Source organism: Heliangelus exortis, chromosome 2 (genome assembly GCF_036169615.1).
Source record: "Heliangelus exortis chromosome 2, bHelExo1.hap1, whole genome shotgun sequence".
Classification (NCBI taxonomy): domain Eukaryota; kingdom Metazoa; phylum Chordata; class Aves; order Apodiformes; family Trochilidae; genus Heliangelus; species Heliangelus exortis.
Genome location: NC_092423.1, coordinates 69,888,557 through 69,912,624, shown reverse-complemented (window position 1 = coordinate 69,912,624; position 24,068 = coordinate 69,888,557). Strand labels below are relative to the sequence as shown.

At 39.8% G+C, this 24,068-nt stretch overlaps 1 protein-coding gene across 4 annotated transcripts in view; it reads right to left on the bottom strand.

Moving 5' to 3' along the window:
* Positions 1–24,068, bottom strand: part of PIGN (phosphatidylinositol glycan anchor biosynthesis class N) — a 102,458-nt gene that overhangs the window by 69,221 nt on the left and 9,169 nt on the right. For 3 of the 4 annotated variants that reach the window (XM_071736621.1, XM_071736617.1, XM_071736619.1), the window contains exons 2-6: positions 17,837–18,096; positions 13,660–13,781; positions 12,468–12,566; positions 8,118–8,224; positions 1,036–1,160 (exon numbers count right to left, since the gene is read on the bottom strand). In XM_071736621.1, the coding sequence (XP_071592722.1) occupies positions 1,036–1,160; positions 8,118–8,224; positions 12,468–12,566; positions 13,660–13,781; positions 17,837–18,063 (680 nt within the window). In that variant the 5' untranslated portion in view covers positions 18,064–18,096. Of the gene's footprint in view, positions 1–1,035; positions 1,161–8,117; positions 8,225–12,467; positions 12,567–13,659; positions 13,782–17,836; positions 18,097–21,775; positions 21,908–24,068 lie in introns of those variants that run through there. The other variant, XM_071736618.1, reaches the window with a different exon arrangement.

Here is a 24,068-nt window from a genome sequence, read left to right as displayed (position 1 = left end):
ACAGAACTTCATGCTAACAAAAGGCATCCTAGATGTAAAATGTCTCCCGAGTCTTACATGAGATAGTAAACTGTCACAATGCATTTTGAAGGTTCCTGAAATTACAGTTTCAAATGGATCATTATTTGCATTTCAAATCTGACCTGTCCTTGACTAAAGACTGTAATATGATTATCCACAGATATCAGGCAAATTAAGGAGAATGACAAAATGAAGAAAACTGGAAAACTCAAATTGTAAACTTTAAAAATTACTTGAAGCAAGCAACTAAATAGCAAATAAAGATCTCACAATACAAGGCCTGTTTTGACATGATTCACATATCAGCAGAAGTCCCAGAATTTAAAAATTTGTACATTTTTTAGAAAATGTGAGCATTATTAACCTTCAGCCAACTAATTTTCAATTTATTAGTTTTGCCGAAGTTATTTTTAAAAAAAAATAATCTATCTTCAAAAAAAGATTATGAGACATTCAGCAAGTATTAACTTGGATGTAGGAAATCACAGCAAGCATTTTGAAAGTATTCAAGGATCAAGTAATGAGGAAATTAAAAGAAAGTTCTTAAATAGCACACTGGTGCCAAGTACCGTTAAGATTAAGTGGCCTAAGAAAAACTAAAACATAATGCTGGAACTTGCAGCCATTATTCCTATAAGTTTAACTATACTATTTCAACCATGGGGAATCTGAGAAGTGTTTCCAGTATTTAAAACTGCAATTTCCTTCATATGCTTTAGATCATATGTTGAGTACAACTAAGACAACCTGCTAAAAATCAGACTTGAGTAGAGGAGTGAGTATAACCAGAGATCTTGTTAATAGCAGAAATCTGTCACTTCTACAGAGAACACCTTAAAACCAAAAAAAAACCCAGAAAATTCAGAATGTAAGTAATCATGGTGACATACATTACCTGTGGTAGAAACCCCCAAGACTGCAAATCTTGTTTCAGGCTTCATGAATAGCACTGCTAGAACAGTTACTGTATGCATTTAAGACTAATAAGAAAGATATGTTTAATCTCCCAGTTACCTTGAGTTTGGTCGATGAGCATGTCCATTTGTGTCTATCCCTAGCAAATGCAGGAACAGAACTACTTTGTCTTCATTCAGTGCAGAGAACAATGTTTGATTACTTCTGGAAGAATTAAAGAAGCTCTGTATGGAATAAGCCATTAAGATATTAAACTGACTACAATGGAAGAGCATGACAGGCAACCTACTAACACTAAAACACAGCTGTTCTCACGTCAAAATACAAGCAGTTATTAAAGCAATGAAAGAAAAATGAATTACTTCCCAATTTATTTATAGGAGAATAACTGCCATCGATATAATCGGTCCAAAGTTTCAGTTCATCTAAGCAAGGCAACACTCTTGAAGTTGAGGGGTCTTTTGCTTTGTTATTTTGTCTGAGTTTCTTTAGGCTGAAATACCAGATTATCATCCCTTCTTTGCCTCCTGTGTTATCACAACCATTCCTGAGCACCACTTAGAGCTTTACATTTCCATTGATTGATCAATTTCAAGCTGGAAGCAAATGTCTCAATGCTTGGAATCAGGACAAAGATACCAAGATACAACCTGTTTGCAGAAACCAAATCAAAACACGAGACAAGACACATTTTGCAAACACATGAACTACAGAACATACATCTGCCTTGCACATGTCCTACTTAAGCATCCCTGAGGCAGATGCCAGAGGATTTTCCCTTCAGATTGAATGAGTCTTGACATGGCTATTCTGCATTAGGCCAGCCATATTACAGCAATGCAAAATGCAGGCAGACAGCTATTCCAACATGACCTCCTTAGTAACAGCACTGCCCAAGGAAACAAAGTTGGGTAGGGTTTTTAGTTCAAAGACCATCCAGAGAATCCTTCAGCACACTAATACCAAGGAAAACGTCTTGGGATTTCATGCAACAGCCCAGGGAAAGCGGTGATGGAGACAGTGAATCATTTCAGCCACCACACACCTGTGATAGTGGTTGCTGAAAACTAAAGCTCACACCCTGTGTGAATGAAAGAGGAAAACCAGGCTGGCAGCCAGAGTACCAGAGTACCATATTACTCTGTGTTAGAAAACCATGGCAGTACACAATTCCATCCTTTCTTCACCCTGAATATACAGAAGCTGCAGGGACTAACATTTGCATGCTCTCCACTTCAGATCCTGTCCAAACAAACTCATGATGAAACTTCAGAGATTACTTTAAGCAAAGATACAAGATCAAAATCTAATCACATTCAACAGCAATAGAATTATTTTTATGGAAGTTTGTTCCCCACAGAGGTCCATCCACCCACGCATATAGGACTGAAGAAGCCTTCCAGAGCACACTAGTAATTTACAGAATTCAATATAATTCTGATTTCTTGTTTCTAATTACATAGAAGGAAATAACATATCAAAACAGACAAATTGAAAACTCTCAGTATTAAATCTGAAACCACAGATCAATATGAGAAGATGGGTATTTTACTGTCATGGTACGTTTAAGCAAAAGAAACCACTGTGAGGAAGGCAAGGCCTGAGCTTCTCCTCTCCCACCAAATGAGTCCCCATGATGTACCAAAACTACCCCACTGCCCCAGGCCCAGCGACCTTATAACTAGCAGCAGCTAGTACAGTCTGCCCAAACTCTGGCTAATTTAGAACAAGATGACAAAAGAAAGGCAAGTGCAACCCAAGACATGGCATAATTTCCCAGAGCTAATAGCAAACTCTATCCCATAAACATTTTTCAAATGATGCACCAAGAAAAGAAAAAAAACCAAAAAAAGCAAATAGAAGTTCACCACAGGGAGTTATTTTTGGTTGATAGAGGTGGTGATCTGGTAAGGAGGAGATCAAACAGGAGAGGCAAAAACTACTTCTGGATCCGGTGGCTGCTGAACTCTTTGCCCTACACTATCCTTTTGTGTTCTTGTAGCCTCCTAAATGCCTATTTCTGTTGCAACCTCTTTCCTTTCCCTTTTATTCACTCTACTTACTAATATTATCTCCCTTGTATATTTAAGCTGAGTGCCACCAAGAAGTTTCAGGGGTGGATGGGAATAATAGAAAGAATCTGAGAGAATTCAAGTATCAAGAAAAGGCAGATAAGGAGATACCTCATTGCTGTCTACAACCATCTATTGTGAGGGTGAAGAGAAGACTAAAACAGACTGCTTAGAGTGCCTTGGTGATGGGACAAGGGGAAACTCAGAATTTGAAATGTGGAAAATTCCAGTAAGACAAAGAGACTTTTAAAAACTATTTTTAAAACCGTAACTGTAGCCAGATATTGGAACAAATGCTCAAGAAGTTGTCGAATTTCTGCCCTTGAAGGTGCTCAGAACTTGACTGGACAAGGCCTGAGCAGCCTGCTGTAATGGGACCTCCACCATGCAGGGAGTTGGATTTAGTGACCACTTACAGCTTTCTTCCAATCTTCTTTTTCTATTGTTGAGTGTTTTTCTACAATTTGCTGGCAATGAACAACAACTAATACCCTGGCTACACAATTTAGTAATATCAGTTTCCCCACTCAAATATTCACAGTAAACTGTAAAGATAATGATAATGTAATACTAGTTAAAATACAAGAGAAGTTTGGTTACAAATATGTGAAACCTTCTATTATAATCTCCCTCCTTGGACAGGAGAAAGCGAAGAAGAAAAAAAAGACTACCTAGAAGATCTAGCAAATATATGATATACAGATGTCTGAACAAAATATGAATTCCATAAATGTTTAACAAAAGTTATTGGAGACCTTTTGTTCCTCCAGACGGAGCCCCGCCATGGAAGCATAATTCTTAAACGCAGCTGATAAACTGTTGTTTGCTGCATGGATGTACAGGCAGAGAGAACAAACTTTCTCCTTTCATAAAGTTCCTTCATGTGTAAATCCAGAACAACTTAATTAATTGGTTGATTAAAACTGTGCACACTGATATGTGCTTATGTGATATTTTAAATAGTTACGCCAGGTCTTAGATGCAAAATAAATGTATAAAGGCAGGATAAGCACATGCATGCCAGGTTTATATCAGCTGAGCATGCTCTTGTACATGCCTACAAATATTTAAAACAAATAATTCAACCACTTTACTCTTAGAGCAGAGCTATTTGTATTGAAATCCACTGTGAGAAATCAGCCTTAGGTCAAAGCCCTGTCTGCAGAGCTTCAAAGATTAACATCATTTGGTTATCGACTCCAGCCCTGACCCTGCACAGAAGCAATAGTCTGCAGACTTGTTCTGGCCTTCTTCAAGCAGAAAGGGGCCACAGAAAGAAAGAAGTGTTCAAAATGGGAGGGGTGAGGCAAAAGGGGTGGGAGGAAAATAGGGGTGGGGGGAAAAAGAAAAAGGAAAAGAGTTTGAAGGTTTCTAAAAAAACCCTGGAAACTCAGAAAAAAAGCAACAGTCAATCAACTCCATACCCATCTGGATTTTCAATCCACTCCCACGCTATTATACCATATTGAAATTACTGAGTTTTAACCCACCAGCAGATAAAACCAGCACCCAGCCTAGTCTATACTCAATTTTCTCTGTCCCAGGAAAGGGCTAGGATCACATTGTACCACAAGCAGACATGACAGGGAACTATCAAGTATCACATTTCTTTTTTTCCCTTCACTCATGATTTAAGCAGTCTTCTTCTGATGTATGTAAATAAAACCTAGTCAGTTTCCCTTCTTCTAACCAACTGAGTTATCATTAGTTAGCACTTTTATTTAAGAGGACAAGCAATTTCAGGGTTCCAGCATTAGTAGCCCAAACATTAGCTAGCCATTCTCCATTTATCTCCATCTTTTTTAAGCCACAAGTGGCCCTCGTGATGCTTGGGATCTACTGACTACACAGTAGAGAGAGAATACACATCACTGTCTTTCACTTCCTAAAGTAGTGATCACATTGCCCAGCATAGAGTTAGACAACACACTGTTAAATATTTGAGATAAAAGGCAAAGAAAAAAAAAAAGTAGGTAAAGCAGAATTTAGGTTTCAGCAAATTGTCATATTTACTTAAATATAATCTCATCAGCATAGCTGAGAGTTGTTCGACTTTATAATAGCAGAGTGACCTCAGTTTTAGTCAGCCTCAAACTTCTCAAGTAATCATTGATGTGCAAGTAGAAGAGATGATTAATGGAATGAATGTTTTACACCAGTCAGTCAAATCCTATCCATTCACAGAATGAAATTTAAATGTGCAAAGCATGTCTTTAAAATAATGGTACTGGTATGAAGGAGAAAGGCATCAGTAATGACACATACATTAAACATATCATTATAGTTTGAAAGAAGAAATGTCATTAGGTGTTGTGAGGCAAAGAGAAAGGTAGTACCACCCTCACACACCTGCGCAGTTCCAAATGACAGCAGGGTACAACTTTAAGACAACAGCTATTCAAGTGTAACTGGCAGCCTAAATTGATTTGTATTATTTGTACACATTACAACACCAAGTATGGCACAAAGTGTACATTCAGGGATAGGATGGCAGAAAGAAAACAACTTTTCACCTGCAAACTCAGAAAATCACTTCCCTTGAAAATTAGCAAACTATACTGACCTTTTCCACCCTATGTGACTGTTTAAAGCAGACCCACCCTTGCCAATAGATGCTGATTGGGATTATTGATTTATTTGGTTTTATTTTTGGTTTGGTTTGATTTATGCTGGTTAGCCAATGTTAATACATACAGCCCTGAGATCTTGTGAAAAAGTTTCATTAAATCTTAAACTCCATTAACATTGTTACAAAATCCAGAAAGTAACTCATCTAATTGCTCCGCTGATACAGATATTTATATACTAATACACTATCAGCATTTCTTAATCCAGGACAAGGGAGGTAGCATGGAATAACACTAATGTTAAAATTAATAATCAGAAGCTGTCTGCCTTGGCCTATTAATACTTCTAGTGAGCATCACAGAAAATGACAGTCATGAACCAGCACTGACCGAAGTCAGCTGGGCACAGCACCACGAGATCAAGTCCTCTGCTTCAGGGCCTGAGCTGCCTCGACACCACCCCCCGAAAAACAAACTGCCTTCTCTGGCAGCCACAGCATAGCATGAGCCCCAGCAGATCATTAGAGCCAGCTACATGCACCAGAACAAGCCACCCTGTATAAATACAGTGGGTATGTAGAGAAGACCACAAGTCCTCAGGTGTCACTAATAATGAACTGGGAGCTTAAGCCCAGGTGTGCCCACTAATTAGGGCCTGCCCCAGCCGGAAATGGGCGGGGCTGAAGGGCAAGGTAAAAGGCATGCTCCCAGAAGCAGAGTCAGTCAGAAGCAGATGAAGATGCCTGAGGAGAGGAACAGCAGGAAAGAGCTCCCGGAGAAGAACTGAGTCCCTGAAAGAGAGAAGGCTCGCCGCAACATCTGGTGGAGAATGCGGGCAACAACAGCAAGCCGTAAATGCTGAGGTAAAAAAGAAGCTCTACACGACCACGTTGGTGCGGGAAGCTCTACAAAGCCTGGCTTAAATGCAGAAGGCGATATAAAGAGCTTCGAAATACGCAACCACGTCAGATGGAGACACCACAGTGGTGCGGGACGCTCAAGAAAAGAGCTCCAAAAACGCAACCACGGGAACAAGCTCCACAAGGCCTAGCTTAAATGCGGAAGGCGGCGTGTAGAAGCTCAAAAATAGAAGCCCAGCACGGCAAGATACAACAGCCCGGTATGGCGAGCCAGGCGGGAGAGAAGAATGAGGCTCGAAAGGCGCAGCAGTTTGGTGCGCGGAACTCAAGACCGAGGAATGCTGAAGCCGAAGCGGAGCTCTGAGTGCGCATCAAGTCAGTGCGGCCCCTGAAACGGAGTCTCCCAGGGACACGCGATAGTGCGGTCCTGAAACGGAGCCCCCAGGGACACGCGATAGTGCGGTCCTGAAAACGGGGCCCTAGGGACACGCGATAAGACTGGTGCGCCGAATGCTCGGAGAAGTCTCTGCATGGCCAGGCATTCCGAGGTGGCGAGTACCAGCGAAAGCTGAGCTGGTGCTCATGAGACCTCATCTCCTGCTGATAATAAAGGCCAAAGCGGCGCAAAAAAGCCGGTAAGAGCCTGAACTTTCCTTCCATAAAGGCTAAGAAAAAAAACATATTTATTGAAAAATAATGAAAATAATTAAACGTTTATCCGGCGCCCCCTCGTTGCTCTTAGCTGAGTGTCCTGCGGGGCCCGAAGCGTTTACTTCGAGAAATATATTTATTGAAAAATGTTTATCCGGCGCCCCCTCGATGCTCTTAGCTGAGTGTCCCGCGGGGCCCGAAGTGTCTACTTTATAAATTATTGTAAAAATGTTTGAAATGTTTTAAAAATGAATTGTAAAAATGTTTCAAAAAAAAATGAATTGTAAATTGTTGTAAATGTTGAAAAATAATGAAAGATAATGAAATGTTTGAAAAGGCCTATTGAAAAAACCAAGTTTATTTTTTTCAACAAACAACAAAAAGGGGGGAAATGTAGAGAAGACCACAAGTCCTCAGGTGTCACTGATAATGAACTGGGAGCTTAAGCCCAGGTGTGCCCACTAATTAGGGCCTGCCCCAGCCGGAAATGGGCGGGGCTGAAGGGCTAGGTAAAAGGCATGCTCCCAGAAGCAGGGTCAGAAGCAGATGAAGACGCCTGAGGAGAGGAACAGCAGGAAAGAGCTCCCGGAGAAGAACTGAGTCCCTGAAAGAGAGAAGGCTCGCCGCAACAGTGGGTACAAGCCTGGAGAAAATGGAGCCAGTAATATTGCTCACTTCTTTCTCATAATGAAGACTTAATGTTTCTGCCACGCCATAATAATTGTTACAAAATCCTTAACTAATTACATTCAAAATTTTAAGGGGTCTGTAATATTTTCAGATTTCAGATTATAAGCAAATTTCAGACAAAGAAAAGCCAATAATGTTTTCAAATGGTACTTCTACTAATGTTAGGATTTTTATTTGGACTGAATGACAAATACTTCCTCAAAGCTTCCATTATACTAGCCATGATAACTGAAGAATTTTTTAGTTTTGATCCCAGGTGACAGGTCTTACATGCTCTATGATAAAGTTAGATCCAGCTGTATTTTTTATACAGAGGCAGCATAAAAAGATTCTGGATTCACCTTAACATGATCAAAAACCCATGTGTCGAGCTTGGCTGCATCTTGTGCTCCAAAGTCTTCACTTTCTGCTTCATAGCAAAATGTATAAACATGATCTCCAGTAGCACCTGCAAAAATAATATAGATGAAATAGGAAATGAAAGAAATTTATTCTTGTTCTCATAAACAAAATCACCTGAATATTAATGTATAGGGAGTAGAAAACTATCAAGAATTACAAGCCTGAGAGAGCTCAAGGAATTTTTCTCCTGATTTTAAACCTTCCCATCATTTATGGTTTTTTGAGGGCTGGATACTATTTTAACTCATTAGTTTATCAGAACCACAGAGAAATAAGGAGCAGCATTTTCCAGTATGCTCAGGTGAGGAAGTAAAGCATGGAAAAGCAGACAGGAGCAGAATAAATCCCAGTTAAAACAAATAAAACAAAATTCAAGTTTGAAACAAAGAATTTCACTGGGGAAGATACACATTAAAAGCATTTTTTGAACACACATATTTTAGGGATTTTTCTTTGTTTTGGTTGCCAAACTGTATCATTCATGAGAATGTCCCATCAGTGAGGTCTTTTGCACTGGAAGACATCACATACAAGGAAGGCAACAGGAGAGATGCAAATTAAAGTAGAACAGTTCTAGGAGTCTATGCAGTATTGCCAAATGGACAGCTTTGGAAAGACAGTATTTGAAGCCTGCATCTTTAAAATATGGAATCAAAATATAAAAGGGAGAAGGACCATGTTCAGGCATAAAGTACAACAGTGAGGGCCACTGATGCGAAAACACAGCATCTGGACAAGGCAATTTCATTCTGTACTGTCAAGAAAGCCAAGTAGAGAAAGGGGTGGGACAGAGGGGGAGGATGGGGAGGAAGATTAAGACCCAGAAGAAAGTAAAGTTTTCAAGTCCTGGAATGATCTGTAGTTAGGTGGAGTTTAAAGAAATAATTTAGTCAATGCTATTCTTGCTGTGACTACATAACCTCCCAGAGGGAAAATATTCTTCTACCAGCTGATGGCCAGAGAGAATATAACTGATTTGCTGGATGTTGTGATTATATAATGTAGTTTTGTAAGTTTCCAGGCTTATGAATGAACTAACATCCTTGTATAAGGGAGCTGTTCAACCAAGATTATGTTCAAAACCACACAAGGGATGCAGGTATTTTGGGCTGGGAAGATGAAAGCTGGCACTGATTTTCTGGTGCAGCTTTGCCCTGCCTCCCAGGAGATGTTACTACAATATACTCACTGCAGTTCTCACAATGTGAGAGAAGAGGAAGAAAATACTCCCAGGGCATTAAGAAGTAAATTAAGGAGTTCCAATCAGTGGATAAATGAGTTCAAAAGAAGAAATAAGCCCTAGCCACCACTGTCAGGATGACTGATGGTCTAAGGAGAGTGCAGTGTGAAGTGCTAAGGCTTGGACAACAGGCCCAAGCCAGAGCTGACCTATACATTAATCATGTCCTTTTTTACTAATAACCTTTGTACCAATGGGTATTGTGCTGGGTCATATCAATAGTTATACTGATACCAGCAACTAACCACCCAAAATATCATTTATGCTGACTTGACATCTGGAGACAGTATTTTAGGAAACCCCACCAACCACGCCCTGCACTCTGGCCAAGTCTTGGTCCTGGCTAGTCAGGGGGTAAACCAGATAGTTCCGCATAGTGAAATATGGAAGTCAGTTTGACTTGCTGATCTTTTTTTTCATAAGCATATAAGGGTGGACCCTCCTGCAGTGACTTTGGATGCCTCACCTATGGCTGGATGCACCAAGTAGGATCTTCCCACTTGCTGGGAAGGGTTCTACAAATCCTCACTTCAACCGAAGCTCCCCAGCGGCTGCGGATGGGGATGATGGTAACGTATGCAGGTGGTGATGGATCTCTCTTAATCACTGTCCTTTCTCTCACATAGAAATTATTTGATGCATTACCCTGTGCTTGCTCAATTTGCCTGCTTTGAGTACTTCATTCTGCATTTTTCTTACTGTGTGTTTTCTGTTTTATTTGGTTGTATTATTTGGTTATTAGCAGCAAAACACATCTACTGGTGTCTAAGTTTAACTGGCATCCTCAATCGGCAAAAGAGAGAGCTGTACTGTTTCTCTGCAGTGATGCCAAATTAAAGCATGCAGTTTGCAGACTGGGCAAAGGAGTACACCTACTACTCATCCATTTCTGATTTCTTCCAGAGGAAAAAAAAAAACCAAAACAACAGCAAAACAAAGCCCCACCTAAGCCTGCATTGCTAGAAAAGAGAAACAGTGGCAAAATTAAGCCATACTAAGAAGGTTTTGGAGTGCCTGCATGGCTTTTTAAAATATCTTTTTTTTTTTTAATAAGAACACCTGAAGCCCAAAAAGGCCAGCAAAACTGCTTAGAGACAGAGTTTGAGTTTGCACAGAGTTACTGTGCAAATTGTTACAAAAGAATATTTTATTTCTGTTGTTTGAGAAGTGGCAGGCAACACTGTGCCTAATACTTTCTTTACGTCTGGTAATGAGGAAGTAAAGATGGGATAAAGAAGTAGAAGGAAGACAGGAATTAAAATACCCTCTTACAAGCAAATACCAAGCACTACTGAGTTTGGTGCTGCCATCACACTGCAGGAAATAACTGGAAATGCCACAAACTCCCATACCAGATACCACCTACTCCTACTGCAGACTTGTCTGGCACATCATCTTCCCCCCAGCATCAGCATTCAAAATAGTAGCATCATTCATCAAGTTATCACACTCTGACAATAAGATTTACATCCTGTGGAAAGAAAAGCTTTTGCTCTGCTAGCGGGGCAGGTCCCCTGTATGAATCATCCAATGAAAGCAGTGAAACAGTTAATAAAATACTAAACATTTTGGCATGATGGTATACATACAAGGGTCCTGTGAACTCACTAATTTGCAACATGGAAAGAGGAAGAGAAATTAAGCTATGCTACCCTATCTCCTTTTTGGCCTCCTTTATTATAAAATTTCTCCTCTTTGGAAGAAGGAGAAATACTGTTTTTTGTGTTTTGTTTTTTTTTTTTACTAGAAGTTAATTCACCTTTCTATAATGAGAAACCAGGATTAATTTTCCCATGCAGCCTCTACTTTTCAGATACAGTACTGCACTAAACCTCTCTTGATTTTGAGATTTCCCTCCCATTGTCGATAACACACAGAAGAAACCATACTGAGAGACACAGCAACAGTATGGTATTACCCTTGCACATCCCTCCAGATAATATCAAAGCTGCTTCCAAGTCCTTTGCTTATCTTGTTACTCAAACAAAATTAGTAGAAGGACAGGGCTCTGTGAAATTCTTGAATTCCCCAAATATTTTCCCAAGAACACATCTCAAAAAATGTAAATAATCTGTACAAGGGCAGTGTACCACCTTTCCCCTCTCCTCAACCACCACCACAATATTCCCAAATACAAACTGTAATCTGAGGTCACGGGAAATTATCAGGAGATATTTTTACAGCTTACCATAAATTTATAAGGCTCAAACAAAGAAAAGAAAAGAGGTGGGAGAGGGAACATCAGAAGGAGAGAGGGAAGAGAGTGGAGTTCAGAAAAAGTTCAAGAATCACCATGAGAAATATGATGTATACTTTTTCTAAACCAGTATTATATTCCACTGCTATCCCACTTATCACATTTTCCTGATTATACAGCACTTAGAAAAGCAGCATATGCCCCTAGCTTGTCTCCTTTTCAGGTCAGTCTCTTTTACTCTCAGACTATGGGAAAGGTCATATATGGCCTCATTCTTCCCAAAACAAAATAAATTAAACTTGGAGACCCTTTAATGTTTGCAGTGTTGCTCAGCAATCTCTACATGCTCAAAGCCCAATAGCACTGGGCTGACAATATTTTAAGACACTGCAGACTGTGGGCAAAAGATGTCACCTTCAGGAATAATACGGGGCAGTTCTTACTCACATGTAGTTCTTCCCTTTACACATTTCTGTTCTGGAATAGGAGCAGGACAATTCACAATAAACTATTTCTCCAGCTCAAACACTCAAAAAACATGGCAACCCGACTCACTGGGAGCTGCATGAAGAAGAAAAACCCCAGCCTCAGGCTTGCAAATGAGAGCTTTAAGCCTCAGCCAAAGGAATAATATTAGGTAAGGCCTGCTTAAAAGGATGAAGAATAAATAAGGACATCCTCTTTAAAAGTGTGCTTCTTTTTCTCCACACAATTCACAAACTAGAGATCAGGTACACACAAATATACAAACTGGTAATACTTCATTCACCTTCTCTAACTTAATAATTTTAAGTGTCCTCATTTTGCAACCCAATAATGATGTGTTAGAGATTCACAAAATCTAAATCTTACCTTTTGCAAACATTGGCAGAATATCTGGGCTTCCCCAGCTCCAAGTATATTTACTTTGGTTGAAAACAGAGTCAAATTCCACTGGATTCTCCTTCCATCCTGTTAAACAAACATACCTGTATTCAAACGGAGTTGTTGCAAGAACTCATTTACTGCTAAGATTGAAAGTCCATGTAAAATGTTGTTTGGGCTTTGTTTACTTGTTTGGTTTTTTAAAAAAGTTTCCCTCACACTATGTCACAATGTACTCCACTTTGCATCCCATTTCCTGAGTCTTTTTTTCACTTCCATTTCAAATTCTATTTGCGATTTGTCCTCCATTAATTAAGAATTGAGCTGGAACAGACAAAACACACAGCTGGCTTACCTTCTAAATGGCTAAAATGCTACTAAATTTTAAACCCCTGTTGTCTGAACTCAGCTTCTGTCATTTTAGGCAATAAATTACATGCTCATGTATTGTATTTCCAGCAGTCACATTACACCTCATCACAATGAAATATCCAAGATCTGTTTCCCTAACAAGGCAGCTGACAGAAATAGAGAGATGCTCTTAAAGGCAATTTCTGCCAACCCTGTAGTTGAAACAGATGTTAGAAGGAAAAACTTTTTGATTAGGAACACTGCCACCACCAAGTAATTCCTTTTAACTCCCTGGTCCAAAACCAACTCACAGCATTACAAGTGTTCAGGCCTAGAAGCAGAGGGCTGCAAAAGAGGCCAAGTCACTAATGCAAAGGCTTGTTCCACATTACCAGCCACCAAGCCATGCAATGACTGCTAGTTCTGCCCAGAACACAGCTGGAGTTTTCACTTTGTTTTCCTACTGATTCTCAACTTAGCAATGGCTCAGCTAAGATGCTGCAGTTCACTTCTTGTTTGCAACATCTACATAGCCATCTCCTATTACATCCCAAATGATAATTAAAAACTCTGTTACATGAAGAATTCACTCCATAAGATACTTCTGCTTTCAGACTAAATTTTCAGGTGCTATATTTTACCATGCTACAAACAATTATCTTAATTAAGCTATTTTCTTAACTATCAATACTGAGAGTGGGAAATCCATCAAAAATCTTGGTGTAGAAACCACTATGCATCTATTTATCAACAGCCATCAGGAAAACCAGCACAGCACTAAAACACCTCACTTTGGAGGACATTGTTCACAGCTTTAGGACCAGCATACCTTTAGCAACTGCACTGACATCTTCATAAAATCCAGCTATAAGTGCAACGTGCCCTGGCCTGGATTCTGTTGGGACACGAGTGTGAGAGATTCCCCAGCTGCCATTATTCTCTAGGATACCCCTGAAAATAGGATACACAGCAGTTAATGGTTGTGACTCCTTGGAAGTACAATGAATTGCAGATAAAAAGATTGACATTTAGATGTGAGGCAGGAGGTGCAAAGAAAACCCAGACTAAACCAGATTCTCACTGTTGCCTGCTTTGCAGCAAAACAAGCAGAACATTAACCTGCAAGTAGTTCTCTATTATAACACCTCACAGAAAACATTACTCTTCTGCTAACAGATGAGATTTGCTGGTATTCTAATACACTTAGAATTAACATATTATTTTTCTTTGCTGCTTTCTGCTATAGCTCACTTTTTCCCCCATTTTTCTGGTGTTACATTTCTTTTTTCTTTCCATTTAGCTTGAAAGCGTCTAGTTCAATCTTCTCTTCCCCATTAAGCATGCTCAATTATAATTAGTTCTTGTGACCACGTCTGCCTTTATCTGTGTTGAATATTGGAAGCCAGCATAAAGACAATTTTAAAAACATGTTAGAATAATTTCAGCAACATGAGAAAAATTTAAGTAAACCAGTTGCAATTACACCAGCATGAATGAGAATACCATCTCTGTACAGAAATACATAAACTGTCTAGAAATTCTACACAAAGATAGCTACAACAGATAAAAAGCAAAGAAAACCGAGGGCAAAAGCCAAGTGTAAGGAAAAGCCTCATAAACTAGTGTTGTCTGCTACAGATATGAACAGCTGGAGAGCAGGCAGTGGGTATTACCATATTCTGTTTTCTTGTCTCCATCTTCTGGAAGAAGAGAAAGATTCACTGCCCACTGTCAGAACAATGGGAGAAAAAAACAAAACGAAACACTCCAAGACATACCTTGTACTAATGTTTAGGATAAACACAGTATAATGTTTAGGATAAATATAATATAATCTTCTGAACAAATTCAGGTTTTAAGAGCCAAATATACCAGGAAATTGTATTTTCACTGTGAGAGATAAGCTACAAAATTTGCTATATTTTTATTGGATGTGTTTTAGCCAAAGTAGATTCTAAGTTCATGCTTTGTAACTTCGTTTTTAACAGATTATTTTATTCAACCCATAATTACAAGATGTGTATAATCAGCTCTAAATATTTTTCTTATTAATTAAGATTAAAACACAACCTAAAATGTCAGGTTCCACACTTTAAGCTTTCAGGATTCTCAGTTTGCTTGTTGTTCTTTTTTGTTTTGGTTTGGTTTGGTTTTGGCTTGGTTTTGTTTTGTTTTGGGTTTTTTTGTTTGTTTGGGGTTTTTCTGGTCTTGTTTGGTTGTTTTTTCTTGTTTGTTTGTTTTTTAACTCAGACCTCACATTCTTGGAAACTGGAAAGACTATTTGGAATAGCCTAAATACTACAGTAAAAAATGTAAATGATGATAGAGCACTGATATGTTATTCCTAGCTCTCATGTCAGCTAGGTTTTAATACAATTTGTATTTTAAACAAGTACTAATTTGAAAAAAGGACTTTCATATATTAGTTTAAGTTTTTTCTTTTTATTCTCACTGGAGACTGATGAAAATGCATTGGACTAGCAGTAGTGGAAGTTTTAAGAGAAAAATAAATCACTTTTGGTCCTACTCACACTTTACAGGCACAACAGGTTGGAAATTATTTTACTTAGAATTTGAGTTCTATTGAGTTGGAAAGTAATCCTTTACCTTTGCTTCTGTATTACAGGATCTGAAGTCAACAATAACACATACCAGGCTTAAAAAACAAGAGCCAGATATTGTCATTTACCTGTTCAAAATTCCCTTATCTATTCTGAATTATTTCGAAGCCTTTGACTCAGAAGAACCATTAAAAAATTTGATTTCCTTGACAGTATAAACATTAGCTACCCATAATAATGATGAATATGAATATGACATAGCAGTATAGTCTAAATATGACAGGCAAAGAAGAAAACATCTTCCCCAAAATCATTACCACAGCAATTTAGACCAGCTGCCATCCCTCACAGCTATCACAACACTACTTAATTTTCAAGAATACTTGTAAGAGAAAAGACTGGGTACTTGGCATGTATCAGCCAGCAATCTGCTCCAAGCCTAATGGTTATTTATTATTAATTTTATGTACCTACTAAAACTTTGCTTCCATTTATAGCACACTGCTACAAGAATGTCTCTTGCTTATTTGAAGGCAATCTTTCCTCATTAGTAATGGCAGCAGTTCCCAAAGGTCTCCACCTGCATAAGAAGTAATCTGGAACATTGCCCACTACTATAAAGCAAATAAGGGACTGAACACTGGGCACTTAGGAATAAATGTGCAAAAACGTGAATTTAATATTAAGCTGCATATACTTCAGGTTCATATAACTGAAAAAGGAAAGCTCAGACAGGCACAATTTGGCAGAATAAAAAAGGAAACATTTCCAGCAACCAGCACCTGATGATCTTGACCTGTTGACAAGGTTAATTTAAGGAAGTTGTGTAGCTCTTAGATTCAGTGACAAATCACTGAGCCTCTTGCTTTGAAGTTGTAGCAGTATATGTAATAAAGCTGAAAACATGCCCTGGACTGCCTGGCTGTCAACCTTTCAGAAGGCACACATGCCACATTTTCCTTTTCATCACCTCTTGCATACATATGCTCACACACATATGTATTTATACAAGGAACAAGAGACAACGAGAGAAATACAGATGGCACTTCAAACTTCTGGCATTTTACTCCACTCTGTGACCTACCAGCATCTTTTCTTGTTACAAGGCAGTTCTCCTCCACGTACCCATGTACTTTCAGTGCAGGTGACAACATTTGAAATAAAATGTCTGCAACTCCACATGCAGAGGTAAAGCAAAGACAGTGAAAGTGCAAAGTTCCCACTCTGGACAAGCTAATACATGTTTGAATGTTACATTTCTACATAGGTGCAATAGTGCTGATTGGCTGAAACTGAAAAACTCAAACCACTTAATGGCAAAAATATCCAGTATAACTCCTTTATAATACTCATAACTCTTTCCTAGTCACTAGCCAACACTGCTCCTAGTGATGAGGCCACTATGGCCTCACATCCTACTGATGCAAAAGACCCAACAGTTTTACTGCTAAGGGAAGAAACTGCTCTGAAGGAAGTGTGAAGTCCACTGTTAAAAGACAACATGAAAGACTCACACTGATGTGGCAGACATCTGCCAGTGGCACACAGCACCTTAAAAAAACACTTAACAACAGGAGAAGCAGCTACAAGTCATCTTGTATAAACTGGCAACTGCTGAGGAAGAGCTCCTCAGATTGCTGTAGCAGACTGCAAACACCCTAAGAGCTTCAGATAATTGCTTCTTTGGGTTTGCTCTGATATAAGAATCAGACTAGTGCTATTACAGAAAAGCAGTCTTATTTAATATTGTCTACAACTTTTTGTCTAAGAAATTACTTCTTATGATAATTATCTTGATGTTAAGGAAGCGCAGAAGGTTGCTGAAAATTAGCCTTAAGCACTCAGGGGTATGACTTTTAACACTCTTTTTAATGAAAAACTAATGCTGCCTATCTCAAAAAAAATCATGTTATTAAACAATCAAACATACAAAGAGAGCACAAGAGAGGAAGCAGGGCCATGGATGCAGGAAGGGTGGAACAAACAGAAAGTGGCAGCCTGCTGTTAGATCCTCTCAGGCCATTTTCTTCTTTAATCACTCCTTAAAAAGCTTCATCAGCTGAAGACAAGCATGTTAATGAACTACTACTCCTCAACTGAACATCCAGGAAGCAGTTTAAATTAATGACTCTGCTGGGCATCAGAATTGATACCATGCTGATGTGAACAGAGAAAGTTCACACTCCTCTCAGTTACTAACTGCAGCTTTCAGAGGACAATATTGATTCAATTGACTCTGTTCAAGGTTTAGCAGCTTAACTGACAAAAGAGGACACCAACTCAAATTCTTCCATTTCTGCCAAGTTTGTTACTTCAAAGGCAGAAGGGAAGGTGACATCCAAGCCACCTCTTGCCATTGTTTCTCTTTTTCTCCTTTCAACGTTCCATACAGCTGCCTCCAGAAGCAAAATCTTCTGCATCAGTAGTGTTGTCAGGTGGACTTACCTCAGGTAAGGTGCTCGAGGTGTGCCATTGCTGCTCAGCTCATAGAGTGAACCTGCCCGCAGACCATCAGCCACAAAGAGCAGCAGACGTTTTGCCGGAGGCGGCAGCGGAGTCCGCTGGGGAGTCATCCCGTGAACCAGAGGAGAGCTGAAGTAGATGTCAAAAATGGAGACCAAGAACACACAGTGCACAAGGAGACCAGCAAGGATGAAGAGTGGTACACCCATGGCAACAGCAGACCGGCCAGGCAAAGTCCAACACTGACAGGAAGGGAGAAAAGAAAAGAAAAGTTAGGCAGAAGAGACTTGGAAGAATCAACAATAACTTCATTTGCTATGGAACGAGCATGATGCAGCCACAGTCATTAACCAGATTCATAATCAATCTCTGCTTCCAACAAACTTTTTCCCAGAAGTTTTGATCAAAAGTCTCTGCATGGCTAATTCAGACTTGCAGGTGGTCATTATTCCTCAAGCAGCTCATCTCTGCTCTTCAGAGGGCTACCAGATAACTTCAAAAGACCATTGAATCAAACCACTTTTGTCTGATCCTCAGCAGGTCCTGTCATCAACCTCAGTGCCCAGACCGGAACAAGGGAGACCCAACCGTGTCTCCATCAACACCTCCCTCTGCTGGCTGCTTGTGTGAGTGTTGAGGTCTGTTGAGGCAAACACAACTCAAAGACAGCTAAGGAAAGCAAACATCCACACGAAAGTTGCTTTTTCTAAGTTTACTGTCAAGTCTGGGCTTATTATATTCCACCTAGAAATAGAAAACTTCTTTTAAAGGAACGAAGACACTATGCTGCATGCAGAATGCTGTTCTTCTAAAAGAGGTGACAGAAAGGAAACGTCTGAAGAATTACACTTCATAGGTAAAGATATTCCCTTTCTGAATGTTTTTCCTGCTTTGTCATACTCTGAAGTCAGATTAAGGACACAAATCTGCTTATTAACATGTACTCTGGAAATGAAGGTGTCTACCACATGTTCTAAGGGGTTCACAGGATGCCTACTGAAGGCAACACAAATATATATTAACTCAGGAAAGTGTGGAATCAAAGCTTGAGTGAGGCTTAGTTCTGACAAAGTTCCAGGCTGCTAACTTAATTATTTAAATATTAGCTTATTATCAACCCTAACAAAACATGGCCTTGAGTCACCAATTTAAAAACAGATGTTCCTAACAACCTGGAAGGTTTATATATTCAATTACCTATGTAAATACACACATCTCTCTAAAAGAAACTCTGTTTCAGAATCTAGTTAGTGCTTCTAAATGACATAATTTTATTTTATCACTAACAGATTTCCAGTAGCTGAACAGCCAGAGACAGCCACCACACGGTAAGACTATTATTCTTATCAAATAAAGCAAAAAGGCTTCACTATCACATAACCTTAACTCTGACCAAGATTCTGAAAAAGGCTTTTTAGAAAACTTTTACTTTACTTAGATACCTGCTCCTGTATGCTGTACACTCTGCTAAACTTCTATAGTGTAACATAGTTTAAATTCTTCTAAAGTATTAGCAATGTAATCCGTTTTCAGTATTTGCTCTCTCTAACTCTCCTCAGGTCTCAGCCCTTCCTTGCAGCAAGAAGCGTGCAATCAGCACATTTCAAATTAATACTGTCCTTAAGACTACAGTGATCTCCGGTATTAAAAAGAGAGTCGTTCTTTTGCAGCTGCAGTTTAACTACATTGCACTAGGCTATTCATCTGGGCACAATGGATCCAAATGCTCATTACCCGTGAGATGATTTCAGTACTGGCAGCTCCCAACCCACCTGCTTCTGCCATGTCCCTCATAGCTGCTCCTTCTCTGTTTCCAAAGCTCCTTTAATGCATGGCCCAGTGTGCCATCACACTGTGAGGAGCATCCTATCCTCAGGCTTACAAATACTTTCCCACAAGCATAATGTTTCGAAAGTTCCTAAGCAAACACCAAACTGCACCTCAGCAGAATGGCACCTCAGTGCCCTCCCCTAATGGCAATCTTGTTTTCAAACTACTAAGCCATTGGCCAAGCTGTTGCAATGAAGCACTTGTTAATCATTTGAGAATGCTCCAAATAACCCCCCCCCCCCCATGTTTAAATAGTCATCAGCAATTCTAGAGAGGCATGAGGGACCTCCTACACTTTTTCACCTTGACCAAATTACAAACAAACTTGGTCATTGCAAGCCCAAAGTGCCTTAAGTTCATTTAAAGCAGCTGAGTTGTGAAATACAGCCTCCTCAGATATCCTAAGTACCATGGAAGAACACCCAGCATTTCCATTAACTGGTTCTCAATGGAAAAGGAAGCTACCTGGTTTTCTGTGTGACTTCCAAAGCATCAAAGCATCCATTCTAAGCCTGTAGGACAAACACCCAGGAACAAGCTATTTTAGACCCTTCCACAGGTCCATTCCTATCTCAGAGTTAGATGCCACTTGGAGCACACTCCCATTTTTTCTCAGCCTGCAATACTGAGACATATTTGACTACTGAGAACAGCAAAAGACAAACAAGCAGGCACTCAAATGACATTTCTTGTAAGAGATCCTCTTCTCTAACAGCTGAATGGGACAGGTGGGAGGGATCTGATAAAGTAGAGGATTGACACTGAACCAGAAAAGCATGGCTGTGCACATTAGGGACAGTGCTCAGGGGAAGGGCAAGGCTTGGGTTCTTGAATGCAGAGAGTGAAGTGTCTGTTTTCACACATGATGTAGAAACATTAGTTTGCCTAAAAGGTATGGACACGTGAATGAAAACGGGCAAGGTACTTTCCAGAAAGCATTTCCCAGAGACTGAAGCCAGACAGAAGGGTCCCTCAGGCCATGCTGCCTGTGACAGACACTGCAACCATCATACATACAGACCAGGTTCTGAGCCACCCTGCAACAGGTAAAATGGTAACAAAGAACGCATTCACTCACTCACACTCACAGAATTACAAAGTTATTTATCCAAGACTCATATCTAGAAAAAGATTAATGTATTAATGAAGTAAAGTATTCCCTATCAAAAAAATTGCTTTCTCTAAGCCCCTCTGAATTTACAAGTTCCACAAAGACAGCCATGGGTTAAAATATAGGCCAAAATGTTCCCTTCTTGTATACAAACCAGTTCACATTCAGAGAAAGAGATTATCTAAGTGAACCACTGCTGTGCAGAAAATGGGCCTTGGTGGATATTGGTTTGTTTCTTGGCTGAATTGCACAGTTCTTTTCACTAAAAAAGCCAGCAAGACAAGAAGTCAAAAGAAATCAAAAAGAGCATGAGAGGTACCATTCAGAAGTCTTCAGTTTGCACCTACACTGGGAAGAAAAATGAGGGTGATTTCTCTCTCTTTCTGGGCGAGATAAAGCAGTCACACCAGATACATTCTAAGTTAAGGTTGACAGAGATGACAGGGCCACACCACCAGCACTTCACTATCAACATCAACATTTAATTGTAAACTTCTGGATTTCAGGTCTTAGAATATATGCCCTGCAAATCAAAAGACAACCCTCTTCCATAATTAGGAATGCAGAAGTAGCTTGAATTCAACTTAGCAAGTATTTAAGGTTCTAAATCCAGGATGGGCTACCACCTTTCATTCTGCTGTGGAACAAGATCATCTTGTCCATGCACTTCTACCTAACTTGACATGAGGAGTCATTAGATCAATGGAGACCAAGGCAAAAGAGAAGGAATACCTCTTCTTGGAGCAGACGTCCATCCCCCAGAATACTGCTATTAAAAGTTAATTTACTGTGGGTCACTGAACCATGAAAGGTAAACCATCAAGGAAGAAAGTGAAGAAAAAAAGAAAGAGTAACCTCTGGAATTTATAAATGGACTGCCATAGAGAAGGGGTACTAACACTATGCAATGTCTGTGCTCTGTAAATTGTAGCTAAAAGTTTTTGTGGCACAAATAGAAGAAAAATATAAGTATCTCTCACTTGAAGTATAAATTGTATACTTGTGGTTATCCTCTGTTGCACTCTTGCATGAGGGCCATCAATATAGAGAGAGAAAGCTGAATGTTTATCTTGAAAATATCCTTTTCGTTACAAGATCTGCACATGATCTTCCTAAGTCAGAAAAAGTAGATTTAGGAAAAACAAGATCTCTGGTAAAACCTCAGTGAAGATCTCCTGGGACACCTGGATTTTTTCTGCTCAAGCTATGCTCTAGCATTGTACCTTTCTACCCCCCACTCATTTTCAAGAGGAGTGGAATCATCAGTTGACCTGGGTTCTCAGTGATGCAATGCAAGGTCTCAGACTGCAAGTCTAAAGAAGGATCCCATTTAGCAGCCAACACAGCCTCCACACATCCAGTAAAGGAAGAGCTGGAACTAGCAGACAGCACCTCTAAATTTGATAATGCACACACCTTCACTCATCCGAGTCCTCTGTCACACAGAGATCCCTTCCACTCCTATTTTCCTCCTGCTTTGTGCTTTTGCATCACCATTTGACAGGGTGATTCAAAAGCCAGTCTGAACCTGCAGGTCCAGTGAGTGAACCAAAGGCAGAGCAGGATCCCACAGGTGGCCTGAGAGGCCTTTCAGAACCAGGAGAATCTGCAAATGGAAACATTGGCCCCCTGGAATGCTTTTTTGCCTGTGAAGAGGAAAGAGCAGCTAGCCCAGCACAATTTGGATGCTGAGATATCCCTCAAGCCCATGGTGTCTGCTCTCATGCCTTCTAGGCACAGAGGAAGTCCCACTAATGCTTCCCAGGAATATGCATCTGCCCTAGCAGGAAACATGCTAATCTGTATACTATTTCTCTTTCCCATGAGTTACAGAGATGAAATCCAGCTTCTGTGGGATACCACATAAACAAACAACAAAAAAGAGCTCTTTAGTTCTCTCTTTCCCTCTCTGTTACAGAGGTCATTATGAGCAAATTTCTCCATAGAGCCTTGTGCTTGATGATTCGAGGCAGAAATCATGCAAAGCACACTAAAAGGAAGAAATAACAAGGAAAGAAAGCAAAACAGTGGATTAAGCACTAGTTTATAAGAAAAAGCCACAGCCTGTCAAGAGAAGAAAAACAGCAATGTATTGAACATACCCACCCCTTTTTCACTTGGGAGAACAAGGAACTAGATATAAATATAACCACTGCAAAAATGTCTCTGCCCTCAGGTGCCAGACCATCTAAAAAGCAGATAAATAAACTGTCACTTGAAAATGTATTTTGCCTCTTTCTGTCAAGAGAACTTAAGCTGAGGATATCTCAGCATTTTTGTGTCTCCTGATGCTTTCCCAGACAATCCTTTAAAGTGACTCAGAGTGCTACCTCCCATAGTCCTTATATTGAGAAAGTAAAATGCAAGCTTTGCCCAAATCCTGGCTGTATTATTCTACTTAATTCTGCTAAGCCGTAGCTTATCAAACAAAAAGGAGAGAATGAAGTTTCCAGTCTTCTAGATAATAACTAAGAGGAGCATGTTGCAACTTCCTTACCACATGCCATTTCTTACTGCCCAAACACATGACTTGTAATAAAACAGTTGAGACAGCCAGTTCACAGTTCACTCTGCAAACTCATCCCAAGCAGCAAACATTTATGATTCACATTTATTATTTCTTACTACATTTTTTCTCCAACTTTTGAGATCTCCTACACTAAATACAGACCCAACAATATTGTCCAGCCTCCAGAATGCCAACTATACCAGTGAGGTACCTTTTGCTCAAATAATTTGGAGCTAACAACACAAAGCTGGCATGGATTCTTAAATAAAGACTCTTTTTGGCTCTTTAACAGAAATATACTAAGGGTCCACCAAGCTACTTACTCACTGCCTGTCAAACACAAGCTGTCCATATGAACAAAGCAAGCAGAAAATAAGCACTTCAGGAGACTTCAGATCTTCTGGCTTTATTGGACATTGTACATGAGCTGAGAAGAGAGTGAGCAGACACACGGGACCATTCTCACAGGCAACAAGGCAGAACCAGTAGACACCCTTCTTAAAGCCTAGGAGATTAAAGAAATGCAGCAAGGACCTGCTGACCTCAAGTAATTATTTTCCCATAATAAAACGATTTGCACAGATTAGAAAAGCAGCTTTATTAGAATCCTCAGAGAGAAAGTTCAGCTCCAGGCTGATGGCAGATTGGGTGAAGAGACCCCCTTTTTGTACTCACACCTATACAAACCCCCCTGCCAGTAGCTGCAAGCTCCTCACTACCAGTCACATCAGCGTGAAAAATAAAATACACAGACTGTGACGATG